Source organism: Rhincodon typus, chromosome 2, assembly GCF_021869965.1.
Source record: "Rhincodon typus isolate 14 chromosome 2, sRhiTyp1.1, whole genome shotgun sequence".
NCBI classification, from domain to species: domain Eukaryota; kingdom Metazoa; phylum Chordata; class Chondrichthyes; order Orectolobiformes; family Rhincodontidae; genus Rhincodon; species Rhincodon typus.
The window spans coordinates 78,418,187-78,437,400 of record NC_063333.1 but is presented as its reverse complement, the minus strand read 5'-3'; the positions used below and the strand labels follow the sequence as shown (position 1 = coordinate 78,437,400).

At 38.4% G+C, this 19,214-nt stretch overlaps 1 protein-coding gene across 1 annotated transcript in view; it reads right to left on the bottom strand.

Moving 5' to 3' along the window:
- Positions 1–226: 226 nt before the first annotated feature.
- LOC109913664 (protein PALS2-like) overlaps positions 227–19,214 on the bottom strand; it is a 118,869-nt gene continuing 99,881 nt past the window's right edge. The window contains exons 6-11 of the mRNA XM_020513204.2: positions 13,671–13,779; positions 13,500–13,568; positions 7,974–8,135; positions 6,531–6,733; positions 4,671–4,799; positions 227–4,268 (exon numbers count right to left, since the gene is read on the bottom strand). Coding sequence (XP_020368793.1) covers positions 4,092–4,268; positions 4,671–4,799; positions 6,531–6,733; positions 7,974–8,135; positions 13,500–13,568; positions 13,671–13,779 — 849 coding nt within the window. The 3' untranslated portion in view covers positions 227–4,091. The remainder of the gene's footprint in view (positions 4,269–4,670; positions 4,800–6,530; positions 6,734–7,973; positions 8,136–13,499; positions 13,569–13,670; positions 13,780–19,214) is intronic.

Below are 19,214 nucleotides of genomic sequence, written 5' to 3'. Positions count from 1 at the left end.
TTCACCCAACTTCTTCAGAAATGTTCATGGTCGATGTCTGATTTATCAGGCTGCCTACTGGCTCAAACTAGCATTACTTACACTGTACATCAACACTTCAGAAAATCATTTTAATTCTTGTGTATTTCCCAGGGTCTTGCAGAGGATATTTAAGTTCACCATACTTAAGTCAAATTAAGTCAGAGCCAATTTAGAGATTTCCTTAACTAAAATAAAAATGAAACTGTTGACTTTTCAGACAGATACAGCAGCATCACGTTTTTATTTAAAAAAAATTGATACCAGCTTTTCAGATTTTTACAAAAAATAAACAAATTTCCAAAATGAACAGTGAGAGCTTTGTGGAATTCAGTAACCTATCACCAATCTTGTACACTCATTCATTCACTACTGAGCAGTCCATGGTTTCCCTCCAGGATTGTCATCCTTTTGATTTTGTAACTGAAATGGAATATTAGATTTTGCAGCATCACCTCTCTGCTGTAGAGAACCTCAGACTGGCATTGCTATTCCTCCCTCAAAACTTCGGAACCACATCTGTTGTTAACAATATTATTCCATTAAAAATTACACATCCACAATTTATTTTCCTATACTTTTCATGCAGTGTAGTGTATAAATACTTGGCTGTTTGGCAGTCTCTTTCAGATTATTCTTGTTTTGACTTACTTATTCTTTATAAATTTCTTGGTTCTCTTTTACCTTTCCTTATATACCTTGACTTTTCTATTCCCTACCATTATCATTTAAACCTTCAGTCACAGCAATGGTTACTCACCCAGTGAGGGCACAAGGCCAGAGTTTCTCAGATTAACTTGTATACTCTGTACAAAATAATATTTCACTAGAACTGATACTTATAGCCCAGAAACATGAATTACTTTCTCTTTTGTCATCTCCTTTATTTTCATAAAGAATATATCACGCATAGTCTAAAGATCAACTGCTTGAGCAGTATTTTCATATTACTGAAGCCCTGCAAAGCAATTTCTATGGGTGATAGTGTCTCAATGGTTAGCACTGCTACCTGTCAGTGCCAGGGACCCAGGTTCGATTCCACCCTCTGGCAACTGTCTGCATGGAGTTTGTACATTCTCCCCATGTCTGTGTGGGTTTCCTTCGGGTACTGCAGTTTCCCCAGACAGTCCAAAGATGTGCAGGTTAGGTGGCTGTGCTAAATTGTCCTATTGTCCAGGGACGTACAGGCAGGTGTGCTGGGGGTGGGGGTGGCCCTTCAGAGGATTGGTGTGGACTCAATCAGTCAAATAGCTTGCTTACACAGTGTTAGGATTCAATGGATTGTTTTTTGTTCACAGCCTTCATTTTAAACAATTGCAATCTATTCTTGTTTCCTCTCCAAAATTGTTTGCACTGTTAACCTTCACTCATATCCTTACAAGCAGAGGGCCTGAATGAACCCAATGAATGAGATTTCTGAAGGTAAATATAATAAAACCCAATATGAGCTTCAATTTAACTACATACATGTCAACAACCTCAATTTCTTTGTCTTTTATTCTCTTTGCAGCAGAGGACCATCGTTATAGCTCAGTTAACAAGTTATGTTGTTTTTAGTGTCATGGGGAAATAATGTGGTAAATGTCCAAGTTCATCTAAATCATACCCAGGATGGGACAGGGCAAAGAATGAGAAACATACAAACACCAAGACAGGAAGCAACCTCAAAATATAAAAAAAAAACTTTACAATTTAAAAGTAGATTGACAATACGCCACAACACGGAACAAACTCATCAATAACAATCACTAGCACAATTCATTAAAATATTTTGTCAAAGTAACTAGCTAAAATTATTATCTCAAACATATTATTATGCTTAATAGCACAACTAAATCAAATCAAACAAAATACAAATACTGGAATTTTTGAAATACTAAAATATTTATCTGTGTAAACTTTGTTGGAAGAGTGAAAGCTTTCCATTTCCTCGTTTCACTTGCTTCCATGTTTCATGTTAAATATCTAAAGATCTAACAATAGGCAATAAGTTACTTAACAGTTCTAGAAGCAACAGAGAATGTAAAAAAGGTTTCATTTTATAACAAATCCCATAGTTGCAAAACCTTTTTAAAAAAGTCAGCAGGAATAATCCGATCTGGCAAAGGAATTTGGAAGAAAACTATAAATATTGAGGGCAACCAGTGGAGCCGAGAGATGGTTGAATAACCACCTTAAATTGATTATTGGGATGAATGTGCTGCTTTGCCTTCATTTCAGTGGAGTTGTACACAGAGTCAATGGAGAACAGATAAAGCTACAGTCTATTCCATTCAAGTGTGTAATATTTTGGAAGCTCAATTTAGTTTCAATTAACAAGCAATAAGGAAACTAGAAAAAATAGTTTAAAAGCATACACCACTAGAAAGGGAGATGTGGGTCGGTAATGTGTTCTGACTGAGGAAAATGAATTTTAAAAATCAGCTCAAATCACATTCTATGGAAAAGCAGCTGTAGAATCCATCTTTGCAATAAAATAATTCCAGCCTTCCAGCAACATTAAAGGATGTCAAAATCAACACGTGAAAGTGAAGAATTAAGATTCAACTCACAATCTGACTTAAAACAACTACTGGAGATGAATTAAAAGAACAGAGTTTGGTGGGCAGATAGTCAAGATTTTAAAACAAGTCTTTCCAATGCCCCATGTCAGACAAAGGGGTTGGTGGGTGAGCGGAGTAGTAATAACACAAGTAACTTAAACACTGCTGGGGAGTGGCAAGCCCTAGTTTTAATTCTGCAAGGTCACAATTAACCAACTCTCTCATTACATTGATGATGATCCTGGGCTGTAACTGTCAAACTAATTATAGGAATTAAGAAGCTTAATGTACATGTGGGAAGGAACGAAGACCTGTATTCAAATCTCTCATATGATTTCTACTTCATCCCAGGCAAGTTATCAAAAATAATCCTATTAATCAGGTAAATGCCACAGATCTAAGTTAATAAGAGAAACTAAGAGGTATGCTAGGAACCCACCCAGGAATGATGTTAATCTATACAGAGTAGTGCTTTGATGTGATTGTGAGAATGTCAACACACTCTTAACCAGCACAAGACTTTCTTGCAAAGCATTATGGGACATTTTAATATATTAAAAGTATTATATAAATGCACACTGTTGTTGGGATAAGGTAAGTAAAGATGATTTGCAAACTGCCAGTCTGCCATGGTATACTTGAGGATTAGTACCAGGATCAAGGATTACGTGGAGAAGGCAGGAAAATATAATGGAGACATATATTAGCCACAATCGAAGGGTATTGCCGACTCAATGGGCCAAATGGCTTAAATTTGCTCCTATATCTTAAAGTCTTAGGGATGAACTAGTGTACCTGTTTTGATTATTTTCACAGCAGGAGTTACCCAACACACAACTTAAAGCTGAATGATGCAGTGCAAAGCTGAAGGTAGTTAACCTGGAATGTTTAAAAAAAAATCCAGATTGTCAGGGGCCCCATCCTGCCATCAGGTTTACACAAATCTATAATGGCATTATAGACTTTAGGAATAGACTAGAGCTATGTGTTATGCCCTTTCATTAACACAGTTTCGTTACATTAAACTGAAGACCTCATCCCACCATTCTGTAACCAATGCAGAAACAATATATTATACATCAAGCTGGTGCAAAGCTTCACTTAACCGAATCTCCACTGTACAAGTTAACAAATAACTTTGTGGCTATTTACAGCTTTGGAATCTGAAAAAAATCTTTACCTTGCATCAAAATCCTTAGAACTTGGATACACATCTGTAAACTAGGCATTTGAAGGCAAAAATGAAAAAAGGTTTTTCTTGCAACTTATTTTCCTTCACTTGATATGTATGGATACAAAGATCATTTGTAAAAAGTTAGAAAAATTAAAATAAATTACATTTATAAGAACACTTTTCCTTCAGTTATTTATATAAAAAGCCAAAATAGTGTACTATAGACAGAACCTACAAAGAATATAAAGGCATCTGATAAAACAGACTTTCTGCCTTTGCATCTGATGTCTTCTGCCACATCGCTATCCAAATTTCTACTTATTCACAGACCGAAAGACGGTTTAATCTTCAATTTACTAGTATACCCAATTAACTGGGACCCACTGTGGTTCTATAAAGAGCTTCTCTATTGCAGTCTGTAACTTCTGAAAAGCTTTGTCCAAATTATCATTGATAATGGTCAAATCAAAGTAGTGGCTGTATGCTCGTTGAATTCGAGCACTTTCATCAACTGTCTTTTTCAAGTCTGTATCCTGCAGACAAATAAATAGAAAATTGATGTACAGAGAATGAGACATTTACATGCAAGTATTTTAACTGAGTTAAGGCTGTGCATTAGAATTAATAGGAAGAAAAACAGAGAATATGAACTATGTTGAAGACAACCATGGAAACACAAGGCCACAAAAACAAGACCAGAACCATAGGAGGGGAAAATGATGAAGAAAATAAATGGAGACAAGGACAGCAGATGAAGGAAACACGAGTTCACAACTCAATGAATGTTTAAAGTTTGTTAGTGAGTAATAAGTTAACACAAAGCACCATATTGCTCTATTATCAATATTACTCCATAATGGATTAAGCGTAATTAGAAGATCAACAAACAGTATTTTCTGCCTTAGCGAAAAAAGTGAAAATTCAAGGACTCTTACAGTCAGAAGTTTAGTTGAAATTCCAGCATCAATGACAGCTTTGTGCATGGCACGTAATGTTTCTAATTCAGGAGCAGCAACAAACACAATATACGGCATAAATTCAGCTGTCTTTAATATCTTCAGTGCCTGTAAGACATTGACATTGAGGAAGGATGGCAGGATATAAATATTAGAAACATACCAAATGTTAACTTAATAAAGCATGGTTTACCAGAATTTACTTCAACATCCCTGCACTATGAAACGTCAGCTTTCCTGCTCCTATGATGCTACCTGGCCTGCTGTGTTCCTCCAGCTCCACACTGTTATCTCCGACTCCAGCATCGGCGGTTCTTACTATCTCTGATCACATATCTTATACCTTTTTATTTTCATAAAATCACCTGGTGGGCATGGGCATTGCTGTTGGCCAGCATTTATTGCCTGTCTCTAGTTGCCCTTGAGAAGGCGTTGGTGAGCTGCAGTCTCCCTGCTTTCTCAACACTACCTGCCTCTCTATCAATCATTGCCACCTGCAAACTTAGCAACAATGCCCTCAGTTCCTTCGTCCAGACCGTTAACGTAGAAAATAAATAGTTGTGGTCACAACACTGATCCCTGTGGAACTTCACAGCAGCTGCCATCCTCTAAAAAAACCCCTTTATTCCCACTCTGCTTTTTGATAGTCAACCAATCCTCTATCCAAAAGGTCTTCTAGAAATCCAAATAGATCACATCCACTGGCTCTTCTTTGTACAACGTATTCGTTACCTCCTCAGAGAATTCTAACATATTTGTTAGGCATGATCTCTCCTCGACAATGCTGTGCTGACTCAGCCTTATGTTAACATGCATTTCCAAGTACTCTGCTATGTCCTCCTGAATAATGGACTCTAAAATCTTACCAACAACTGAGGTCAGGCTAACCGGCCTGAAGTTTCCTTCCTTCTAGCCCTTCTTAAACAGAGGTGTTACATCAGCCATTTTCCAGCCTTCTGGCACCGTCCCTAACTGCAGTTAGATCACTACCAATGCCTCTACAATCCCCTCAAATATCTCCGTCAGAGCTCTGGAGTGTAGTACATGTAGTCTGGGTGATTTATCCACCTTAAGATCCTTCAACTTGCCCACCACCTTCTCTTCAGTGATGGCCACTACATTCATCTCTGCCCCCTGACTCCCTTGATGTTTTGGTGTGTGTCAGTATCTGAGATTTTACGAGTGGTACTGAACATTGCGCAAACATCGGCAAACATCCCCACTTTTCAGCTTATGATGGAGGGAATTGATGAAGCAGCTGAAGATGTTTGAGACTAGGACTCTTCCGTGAGGAACTCCTGCAGAGATGACCTGGAGCAGAGATAACTGACCTCTAATAACCATAACCATCTTCCTACATGCCAGGTATGAGCATGCTTTCAGTGCAGATTTCCTATGGAATAATTAACAAGTATTCAAAATATATAATTGGCTAAATCTGTAGGAGCATAACTATTAATCATTGTGGTTGGAGAGGAAAGGATGAATTGCTAAGCTTACGAAAGCACGGTTTGGACTGAAATGCTTTGAAAGGAACAGATACCTACTGCGGTTTTTGAATGTGGAAAATTAGTGCTACACTCATTTTGATCTTCTCAAAAATTCAAGGTCACAATTTCAAAGCTAATTGAAAAATCAATAATTTTGGGTCAGCCTGTAGCAGGAGGAATAGAACACCACAAGGAATGCCGCAGAAAGGTCGAGCTTCTAAAAGTTAAAAATGAGGTTTATATCACATGCAATTGAAATTCCCAGGTTGTACTCAGCAGGTATCTCACAATATAATTAATTTAGTTATATAAGTGTCTTATTTATTTGTGACCAGCCATATTATTCTACCTGCGGATTGATATCCAAAATGCACATTCTTCCCGTACTAACAACTTCATGGATTGAGTCGATCTTTGTCCCATAGAGATTTCCTTCATACTCTCCATGTTCCAGATATCTACTGCCCTTTATGTCCATTTCCATTTCCACCCTTGACACAAATCTGTATGCATGTCCATCCAGTTCATCATCTCTTGGTTTTCTTGAAGTAACTAAAGTAAAAACACAATAAAAAACAAACATTTTAAAATGCTTTGAACAATTTTTTTCCCTAACTTCCTTTCCTGTAGCTAAGTTTTGGCATGGATCTACCTCTACTGAATGTTTTCAATAGTAAAACTCACAATACTGTATGTCCTTATACCCATTTTCTTTACCTGCCTGCAACCTTCAATAATTTACGTACAAGTAACACCAGGCCTTTCTGTTCCTACATCCCTGAGAGAAATGTACCCTTCATTTTATATTCCCTCTCCTTGTTCTTCCTGCCAAAACAGTATGACTTCATATCTCTTGAAATATTTCAAAATCAAGGGGTATTATATAAATTCAGGTTTATGTTGTTAAATTGCAACTCTTAATATAATTACAGAGAGAAAGTAGTCTTCTCATTTATTAAAAATTTAATTCTGTTGGATCACAATTCATTATAAATTCATAAGTTATTTTATCCAATCTGAAGACTTTTGTGACCATCAGTCCATTACAGTATCATACTCGCTATGTTATGAAGCCAAAATTAACTTTTCCTTCCGGTGATATGAGAGAAATAACTTAGAAAAAAAACCATGTTCTTTATGGTTAGGAAACATTCAAGATATTGAAATTTCTGTATCTGTGTAACTGTTTCCAACAGTCCTTCGGTGGATCAGCATATTGTAGCAAGAATGAAATTTCTGTGGTTCCCTAAATGTTAAAACACAAAGATTTTAACTAATTAAAATATTTACATAAGTACACAGACCAGAAAGATCCCAGTGTCAATCCATGGTCTGGAAGGGGAGGAGCTGATTAGGAGCGTCTTCATGAGCTCAGATTTAGGGAGAAAGGCTGCCTTCTCATTACCATCTGGATGAAGGCTACATTGGACAGTCTATATTTAAAGTTTATTAAATATTCTATGGAGTTCTACATCAAACAAAACAGAACTGAACTTTAAAAAAATTAATAATATATCAAATAGCAGCAGATGGGTCAGAGGCTCAGTCATTGCTAACTTTGTAATTGCAGCTAACAGATTACAGCGCAGCTCTTGGCAAAGGCTAAATCAGCTTCTATCTTAATCACTTTGTCCCACTCTTACATCTCACTTGGACAGTTCTCCAACAATATTGTCCCTGGAGACTGGCCACTGCACTTTTATCTGCAGAAGAGGGGAAGGTAGAAAGGAACAAAAAAAAACTCTCAACCAAAACCATAAATTCCTGCCAGTTGTGATTAAAAATAACTTACATGGGACTGTTGTTCCAAATCGCATGGGATTCATTACGATGAGTCTGTTCTTTAAACTCCGTCGTCCCACACCTTGAGCTCCTATTAACACGAGGGTCTTCCTCTGAAATGGTGGCATCCTTGCTACTTCCTCATAGATCATTATTTCATGTCGATCAAACTCTTGGTGTGAATCCAGTAAAAATATTAGAACTAATATTCTTCACAATCGAAAATTTTAATAACATAGAAGAAATTTTAATCAGTTGGGTTCAGCTAATCGACTAAAAGCAAAATTCAAAACAAAAAAAGTCTCAATTGCTGTGGAACTAAAGACTGAACAAAATCATTAGAGATAGTTGGGGTTTCAAGCCCTATATAAGGGGCTGAAGCGTGTAACTTAGACAAGGATATCAATGTTGCACCAAGGGAGTACTGCACTGCCAGAGGTACTACCCTTTTGATTAAAATTAGGACCTCTCTGCTGCACAGACTCCATTACAGAATTAAAACTACATTGATCCAGCCTTTTCTTCTAACTGAATTCTCTGATGGAAGACTAATCTTGGGGTTTTGCTCAAAATTGCCTTAGAGACCTAAATGTTTAAGACAAGATATAGGAGGAGAATTAGGCCATTTGGCATACTAAGTCAGCTCTGCCATTCAGTCATGGCTGGTATGTTTCTCAACCCCATTCTCTTACCTTCCCGTAACCCTTGACACCCTTACTAATCAAGAACCTATCTGTTGTAAATACATTCAATGACGTGGCTGCCACAGCCTTCTGCAGCAATGAGTTCCACAGATTCACCACCCTCTGCCTGAAGAAATTCCTCACCTCTGTTCTAAAAGGCCGTTGCTTCACTCGGAGGCTGTGCCCTTCGGTCCTAAGCTTCTCCTACTAGTGGAAGCATCTTCTCCACAACCACTCTGTTTTTTGTAAGTTTCACTAAGATGCCCCCACTTTATCCTTCCAAACTCCAAGTACAGACTCTGAGTCCTCAACTGCTCCTCAAATGACTAGGCCTTCGTCCCCAGGATCATTCTTGTAACCACCTCTGGACCCACTCTAAGGCCAGCACAAAAACAAAGTCAGCATGGATTAAATGTTGTTCATCAAGCAGCTATTATTCTAAACTAAAGAAACATTAATCCTCATTATTATGTTAACATTAAATACAGGGCCCAAAACTGCTCACAGTATTCCAAATGTGGTCACTGAACTTCAACTTCTGTCTGAGATGATCTGAAGTGGCAGACTTGGTACTGTGGCAGTAAACTCGCAGTAATCAGAAGATTCTGTATTCAAACTGCATACAGATATGTTAGAAAATATCTCAGTGCAGTACTGAGGAAGTGCTGCTTCATCAGATTGCAAAAGATCACACAGCAGCTTTGAAAGTTTAACAGGAATGATCGCCTAGTCTCCTGCTCAATATTTATCCCTCAAACAAAACCACTGAAATTAAAGGCCAGTTTTCTTTAATTGCTCTTTGTGGGACTTGAGTGGATACTGGTTGCCACGTTTCCTTACATTACCACTGACTACAATCCCAAAGTGTAAGAAATGATGACACTTAATAAGTGGTATTTTTGAGAACAGTATAGAATTCCTATGTAGTTTGTTGGAACCACAGTGATGTTTCCTCTCACGGAAAGAACAGAGGGCTCGGTGTCAGGAAGGGGGACGAGGGATGAGGGGAGAGGGCAGCACAAGAGCAAGGGCACAGGAAACGGAGAAGTGATAAAACAGGAGAAAGATCTGGCAGAGACAAAAGGCTACGACTTGTGTGGTGGTACTGAAGGTTAAGTCCCCTGTAAGCTGTTAGACAGGCCACAGGAGGGAGGACTTTCCCTGCTTAAAGAGGTTCAACCATGGGAATCTCAAGACCCTGGAAAATTTCCCCTGCCAAATCCAGAAACAGAGAGAACTGGAGCATGCCTAACTGCTGATAATCAGCTTGGGATTTCTCCAAAAACCAAGGGAGAGAACCTTCAAGTAATCACTCAACATTACAATGCAGGGAGAAATACACATGTTGTAGGATTATTGATCATGTCTAACACATTAATGAGGATTACTGTTTCTTTAGTTTAGAATAATAACTGCTTGATGACCAATATTTAATCCATGCTGACTTTGTTTTTGTTAAATCATAAAATTAAAAACTTGCGGGTCAACATTTTGAAGTTGATCATGGGGAAGTCAAATCCTTTATTTAGAGTTATCAGTCTGTATGGGGATTGTAATGACCAACACAAGTTAAATGCAAATTAACAGACAAATCAGTCAAAATAAATTATAAATTACACATGAAACAGTAGATACAAAGACGAGGTCAGAGTTGGTAGGAAGAGCAGAGTGCTTGAATGGTCTTAGTTTCAGCCACACATCTTCCAAGCAGAATTATAGTCCCTGTCGTGAGTAAAGACGTGAACAGCAGAGTTCTGGGTGACCTCAGTTTTGCAGAGGGTGGGAAATTAGTCAGCAATTCATTGGAGTAGTCATGTCTAGAGGTAATAAAGGCATGAGTGAGGACTTAGGCAGCAGATAAGCTAAGGCAAGTGAAGTTGAATAAAATAAGTGGTGATAATGATGCCTCGGATATCGGGTTGGAAGTTCATCTCTGGGTCAGGTATGATAGCAAGGTTGTAAACAGTGTGCTTTCATTTCAGACAATTGCTGGGGAGACTGAGTTGGTAGCCAAGGAACAGCATTTTGTGATGGGGCTGAAGACGACAATATCGACAACATCAGTCTTCCCAATCTGTAAATGTCAGAAATTTCTGTTCATTTGGTACCGTGTGAGAGATGAGCAACAGTGAAGGAGTCAAGAACTGGGTATTGTCAGCATACATGTGAAAATTCAGTATTTTCAGACAAGCTGATGGAGGTGCAACATTTAGTTCAGAAACAGAAGTTCAAAAGTAGATCCTTGGCTCACCAGAAGTAACAGTGCAGAGGAGCAATCACTTCAAATGGTACTGTAGCTAAAGTGTAGTAGTCACAACAACAACAAAAACAAAGTTGCTGGAAAAGCTCAGCAGGTCTGGCAGCATCTGTGAAGGAGAAAACAGAGTTAACGTTTCGGGTCCGGTGGCCCTTCCTCAAAACTGATGGTGGCTGGGAAAATGTCAGTTTATATGCAGAAAATAGGGAGGTGGGTGGGGTCAGGAGTAAACGACAGGATAGACCCCAAAGAGAGAGAAAGACAGTTGGACATAGGAGTTGCTAACGGTCAGGCTGGGAGGGTGAGCTGTTGTTAATGGGGACTGTCAGTGACTAACGACAGAGGGTGTGTAATGGCAGGCTATGTGGTAACAAGTGTAGTAGTGTTTGACTCAGAAGCAGTAACAGTAAGGAAAATTTGTAATTACTATAAACTCTCTGGGGAATCTCTAATCATTTTTTAAAAAAATCTTTGTAATGGTTTGTAAAGGGTTAGAATCAATTGTAAAGGGATCAGTCAACCTTTTCGGATATTGAGATGTAATGGTCCACGGGACATTGATTCTTGATGTAGAAGTAGTACCGATGTGACAGATATTAATATGTGGGAGCCATGTGGCAACTGGACATGAATGGAGTAAGGCAAGAGTTAAGAGAGAAAAAGAGATGGTCAACAAGCCAAGCTGGAGAGTGGATTTGTGTGTGGTTGAAAGCATTTTTAGAACTGTTACTGCTGTTTCTTTCACTTCCAAATAATGGAACACCCAAAAACAGATGTACAATGAGAAAGTAAAGGCAGTTTTGAAGAATCTATATTACTTGACAGACCGGAGCTGAGGAAGTTCTGGGAAAAAAGTGCACCTGTAGGGAAGACTGCATGGCCAGAGCCCTGTTTACATCGAAGTTACAATTTTATTCACAATTAACATGCCCCTTTTATCCTGCTGCTACAGGGTTGATGCAAGAGCGCAGCTGCTTTTCATTTAACTCAACATGATTGAGGATTTACAGACCAAATGTGAATGGGTACTTAATCTAACATCAAGTCTTCCTTCTCCATAAAGGGCGTTATCGTTTCCACATAACACTATCTTCCTAAGCTAAAGGCACAGTGAAACTCCACCAGAACCATCGCTAAACCATATACCATCAATTAACAAGAAGAACTGACAACATACTTGAGGGAACTAATGACTGGAAATTTTAGCCTCAAAAGATCACTGGGAAGGGAGGTGAGCAAAAGAGGAGAAATTCAAATAAACACGTGCACGCAAAACCTAGAGATTTCTGAATGACTTCCTATCTTAAAAATAAATAAAGATGATTAAATGAAGGTGGTCCTTTGATGTATAAACAAATGAGATGAACTTTGCTGCAGTCAGTTGACTGGATGTCCATCCACCAAGTTCTCTTTCAGATCAGGTCTAAATATGGTGCTTAGTGCTAGAAGGAAATTCACTGTTTAGAAATAAAACTAAACAGCTTCCACTCTGTGACGCGTGGAGTTATAGCCGAGCCAACCACAACATAATATGGGATCTATCCTTCTAGGAGTACATAATATTGTATCCTTAAGGGAGAGGACGCATCAGCACATTATATGAACATTCACTGACAGGTATTTGCATACTTTCAATTTCCATTTCAATAGCTGTTTATTATGTTATTATTAGCTATTGTTAATATTTACTATACAGATAATATTCAATTTTAGTCTGGATTATTGATGCCATCAATTTATCAAATATTGAAGATTAATTGCTCTTCTGCAGTCTGATTTAGTCGTGTCCAAACACCTAACAGTCCATCCTCACTTTATCACAAATCTAAGCACTACCCATTTGTCCAAGTACCCACAAACTCCCAGGATTCATCCTAAATTGCTCTGAATTCCACACCTCATGTCTCTTCCATCCTTACTAAGTTCATAACAGCTATTCACTCGCTTCCTCACTTCTAGCAATTGCCATTACCTTTTGTACTTTTACCTTTATTTGATTCTAGTGAACTGAAAAACTTCTGGCTAAAATCCTTTAGCAGCCCGCCTTTACAGGCATCCCAAGCTAGGGCACTGAACCACACTGCGGTGTCTCACACTCTTAGCTCCATTTACACGAAAGACTATTGGTGAAGCATTCACTCTTCTCAGCCTCACACTATAACTTGCTCGCTTGCTAAATCACCTTGGCTTTAAAAGCTTCATCAAATGTCATTGTTTTCATCACCACCGCAAGTATTGCTATCATTTGTAAAAACCGAAAGAGCTGCAGATGTCGTAAATCTGAATCAAAAACAGAAGTGGCCAGAGGAAGGGTCACTGGACATGAAACGTTAACTCTGAATTTCTCTCCACAGATGCTGCCAGAGCTGCTGAGCTTTTCCAGCAAGTTCTCTTTTTGCTTACTGCCATTTGCATTTGCTTATACATGCAGTTTCCAAATGGATGTCTCAGAAACATCCAACGGCATCAAACTGGCTTATGAAACTAGCTACATTAGTTATAATAATTTAAACCAATTGAAATACCAACCAGAAAAGGTAGATCAGAGTTTTTCATCCGAGTGAAAAGCAGTAAACCTTTTAAAAAGACTTCTTACCTGCATTTTTGGTTGTCAGGTACATCATTTTTTTCTTCTTTTTACCAATTATTGTGCCACAAAATGGTCCTGATCAAAGAACAAAACAGAACTTGAAGTGACGCTTTTGCTATCCCATTCACAAGTGCCTGTAAATAAGCTATGCCAACTTAAAAACATTAACCAGCTTACCTGATGAACCTGAAAGATCCCAATCCCGTTTAACAAAAGCTTTCCTCTTCTCTTCTAACATTTGACTGGGAATTAGACCTGCATTTCCTCCTCCCTTCATTTGATAGGCCTGAAATTAAACACAACTACTCCAATTATCTCTCAAAAGTCATGACATTTGCTTGAGTATAATTTATTCTCAGGAGAAGATAGTCTTTCTTATCTGAGTGCATCTTTTATTGCTTTACACTGGTACTTGGAGTTATGAAACATATTCATTCATTTTCAATTAGTTATTTATCTTGAAAGGTCAGGCCTTATCCAGGGTTGCAAACATGATATACAGCAGGGAAACAGACACTTCAGTCCAACTCGTCCATGCCGACCAGATATCCTAAATTAATCTAGTCCCATTTGTCAGCATTCGGCCCATATCCCTGTAAACCTTTCCTGTTCATATACCCATAAAAATGCCTTTTAAATGTTGTAATTGTAACAGCATCCACCACTTCCTCTAGCAAACTCAGTCAATACATGCACCACCTTCTGCATGAAGAAGTTGCCCCTCAGGCCCCTTTTAAATCTTTCCCCCCTCACCTTAAGCCCTCTCATTTTGGACTCCACTACTCTGGGGAAAAGACGTTGGCTATTCACCTTATCTATGCCCCTCATGATTTTATAAACTTCTATAAAAGGTCACCCCTCAACCTCTGAAGCTCGAGGGAAAATAGCTCCAGCCTAATCAGACTCTCCCTATAGCTCAAACCCTCCAACCCTGGCAACATCCTTGTAAATCTTTTCTGAACCATTTCAAGTTTCACAACATCCATCCTATAGCAGGGAGGCCAGAACTGAACACAGTATTCCAAAAGTGGCCTAACCAGCGTCCTGCACAGCCGCAACATGACCTCCCAACTCCTATACTCAACACGCTGACCAATAAAAGGCAAGCATACCAAATGCCTTCTTCACTATAACAGTGTGGAGCTGGATGAACACAGCAGGCCAGGCAGGATCAGAGGAGCAGGAAAGCTGACGTTTCGGTTTGGGACCCTTCTTCAAAAAATTACTATCGCCTGCTTCACTATCCTGTCTACCTGCGACCCTACTTTCAAGGAACTATGAACCTGCACTCCAAGGTCTCTTTGTTCAGCAACTTCCCCAGGATCTTACCATGAAGTGTAAGAGTCCTGCCTTGATTTGCCTTTCCAAAATGCAGCACCTCACATTTATCTAACCTAAATTCCATTTGCCACTCTTCAGCCCATCTGATCAAGGTCCCGTTGTACTGAGGTAACCTTCTTGGCTTTCCACTACACCACCAATTTTGGTGTCATCTGAAAACATACTAACCATACCTATGTTCACATACAAATCATTTACATAAATGACAAAAAGCAGTGGACCCAGCACCATTATGGTACACCACTAGTCACAGACCTCCAGTCTGAAACGCAACCCTCCACCACAACCCTCTGTTTTCTACCTTCGAGCCAGTTTTGTATTCAAGTGGCTAGTTCTCCCTGTATTCCATGTGATCTAACCTTGTTAACCAGTCTCTCACGCAGAACCTTGTCAAACACCTTAGTGAAGTCTGTATAGATCACGTCCACCATTCTGTCCTCAATCTTCTTTGTTACTTCTTCAAAAAAACTCAATTCACTAGTGATCTTAACTACTGTGTTGATGACAATTAAAACAGTCCTGTTTAACAGTCCTGTAAATCACCTTTCATTGCCTTTTGATCAGATCTAGCCAGGAGTTATTTTATACAAGCTGCTGGACGTCCCAGTCCCAAAAGCTGTGCTTTCTGCAATCTCGTATATTTTCAATTTAATCTATCAGATCTGTAATTGATGGCTCATCTGGTGATTCATTTTCCATTAACTCATGTCTTCTTGAGGATGTCCTCTCTTCCATACTGCACTTCCCTCATAATGGTTTGTTAGTCATCACTCAGTCCTATCAACTTTTCCAGTCTCACTGTACTCTCCATTCTACAGCTTTCAGATTATAACCTTTGGTTAGGGAGATTTATAGGTTGCTTCATAAGGATTAGCTAGAAACATGCAGTAATTTTGCATCATATGAAGGTTATTGATTGTCAAGTGGTTTTGCTAAAAGTTTGTTTTGATTACTTCATTCATTTATCTACTACAGCACAAAAATAAAATGTCAATAAGCAGTGCACATTTTCAGCACAAACAGCTTAAACCAGCATTAACCTTAAAGAGGCTAGAATTTGAATAAAACAGATAAGAATTGCACTTAATGCGTAAAGAGGCACACACACAATACAGATTCCTAAACAAAATCTCCTAATTCCCTCAACTGTTTCTTCACTGAAGTTTGGTTTAGAACCTTTAACTATAGACAGATGCTAACATTTGTCCAGCATCCTTATCAACTTCCCTGATGTCAAAACATTTTACAGACATCTAGTTGGATTTGGAGTGCAGGGTCTTGTGAAGATTAACCTAACAGCCACACCGGAAAAGTGGATCCATCAGGATAGATCAACAAAGAAAAAAAAAAAAAACTTATTTGGGAGGGAGAGATTTGGGAAGGTAGCAAGTTGGGGCAGGGAGGGAGGACAGGACTATAGGGAGTGGTAGCTAGACCAACTGTGACAAAGTTGCAGAGAGTGTAGGAATTCAGCGGTCATGTTGTGGTTAGGCCACTTTTGGAATACTGCATTCAATTCTGGTCTCCCGCCTAGAGGAAGCATGTCGTGAAATCTGAAAAAGGTTCAGAAAAGACTTACAAAGACATTGCCAGGGTTGGAGGGTTTGAGTTACGGAGAGAGGCTGAATAGGCTGAGGCTCTTTTTCCTGGAGCATTGGAGGCTGAAGGATGATCTTAATACAGGTTTATGAAATCTGAGGGGTGGAGATAGGGTGAACAGCCAAGGTCTTTTCCTCAGGGTAGCGGAGTCCAAAACGAGAGGGCATAGGTTTAGGGTGAGAGGGGAAAGATTTAAAATGGATTTAAGGGGCAACTTCTTCATGCAGAGGGTTGTGCATGTATGGAATGAGTTGCCAGAGGAAGTGGTGGAGACTGCTACAATTACAACATTTAAAAGGCATCTGGATGGGTATATGAACAGGAAGGGTTTAAGAGGAATATGGGGCCACATGCTAGCAAATGGGACTAGATTAATTTAGGATATCTGATAGAACAGACTAGTTGGACTGAAGGGTCTGTTTTGATGCTGGACAGATCTAGGACTCTATAGCTGAGGGGGGCTTTTTAAAATCACTTCCTTTGGCACTCCATAACCCTTGCGGTCAACTCTAAACTGCATTCAGGACAATGGGTGCAAATCGCTCACATCCTCAAAGCCAAATCAAAGATCATGCTTGTCGGGACATATTGCCCCTTGGCAAGTGAACTGAGTCAGGAAACATCATGATTCAAGTCTCCTCTCTTGATGGAGGAGATCCAAGACATTAACTCTACATTTTTGCCTGGCTACAGTGTTTCCAGAATTTTGTGTTTCAGTTTCAGGAATCAGCAAGTTGCTTTCCAAGTTGAAGTCTTCTGCCTTTCTTGGGGAGACTCAGCACAGGAATGCCACTCAGGAATGGCTTGAAGTAATAGCAATTGCTGCAGACACATAAATGCACGAGAAAATTCTCAAACTCTCTGTATAAGAAAATCTTTAAATTATATGAGAAGTTTTAATTAGTAAGAAATAACTTCCCTGCTACTGAAAATTAGCTTCTACAAATATAGTTTCACTCGTTTACAGGAAAAGTCTTTGTCTCCTATCTTTTCTTTCTCTCTCGCTATTACATCCACTATTCATGATTTGACACAGAATCAAGTTCTGTAATTAATATTAATTCAGTTTGCACTCATCATGAACAATTCTTTAATCTGAATGGATAAAGAAATAGTTGTTTGCATTGTTCTCACGGGCCCCAGATGGTTTTCCAATTGCACTAAATTCCAGTGAATATAAAGTCTGTGGATACACCACTAATGGGTCTCCAAGACCAATTAATATACAGCTTTGTACTACCCTAATTATTACAATAATTATAGCTGCTTTTGATTAAAACATCAAAAATTGTCATATCCAACAGAATATCTGCACTGAAAAACTGGAGGCCTTATCAGTAAACAGTAGCTCCAAGGTTATTGTGTTGTTTACATGATTCAGGTAAAGAAAGGGGAGAGAAGGAGATACATTTTGCAAGATATAAAAATACCCTATTTTAAAACAAATTACATTGTCATCAGGCAGGAATGAGACAAGAGCCATATAACAGGTACATTGAAGTGATGCAGAAATTAGGGGCTATGCATGGAGAAAGTTCAATGATTGGTGGATTTTTTTTTTTAACCAAAGTGAACTAAAAAGGATCCAACGAAGATTTTCAAGATTATGAAAAGTTCATTTGTTCCTATATTTTGTGGATCAGTAACAAAGAAAAAGTATCAGAAGACCAAAAGACAAAGTCAGGAAAATTCTTGCAGTAGATGATCGTGAAACATGAAATGTTCTACCACAGATGGCTACTGAGGCAAAGCCTACAGCATAATGTAAAATAAATTATATATGGATTTGAAAGCAATTATACAGGATTACAGAAGAAATAATTCCAGCAGCTAACTCCTACTGAAGATCTAGAACCAGTATAGATCCATTTAGATTGAATTTATTATTAATAACAAGACATAAAAACAGACTCTAAGGGTACACAACAGGAAGGATACTTGATGAACTGTGCTCTCAAAAGAACTTTGACAGAAGTAGAGTGTGTCATGAACAATGTGAATCACACCCTGTCTTAGTTTCACTGTTGGACCATTCAGGGAAAAGGCTACAATTTCTCAGACAGGACAAACTGGTTCCTAAACTCATTTGTCCTTCTCCATGAAAATGTTTAGCAAGAGTTGACACATGAATGAGGATATGTACAAGGTGGACTCGCTCACTGATTATACCAATTACACTGGAATAGTTTTATTATTTTTATTTTAATTATTTTGTGATAGAGAACCTCTTGTTCTATGCTGTCATTATTTACTTATATGGAATTTTTAAATATCTGAACAATGTACCCAAAATGAATTTCCAAATGGAATTTTTGATACAGACAATAAAGTGAGAAAGTAAAAACAAATAAAGCAGTAAAGCATTTATCTGATCAAAAACAAACATTATTTCATATTTTACAAACTTTAGTCTGTAATCTTCCCATTCACTGGCAATGATGGCTGCTGATAAATTTCACTGTTGAATTTTCCCACTTTGCTGGCAAAGTGCGAGTTAAGCAATCAGTATCAGAGCATCAAGCCCCTAAATCCATTATAACAGGTAGTCCTACCACTCAAAACAATAAAAATCAGTGCATATGCCTCATGAATGGGATAATTAGACTGCTCACACATAACATCATAGGTAAATTCTAGTCAAGACCACGAAACAAAAATAATTATGTTTCCAAGATTCACAAAGCTATGATATAAATCAACTACTTTCTTACAAGTGAGGTAAAGAAACTCCAAACTTTGTCTATTTTTAAAAAAAACTTTGTGGTCTTATTTAGAAGATAA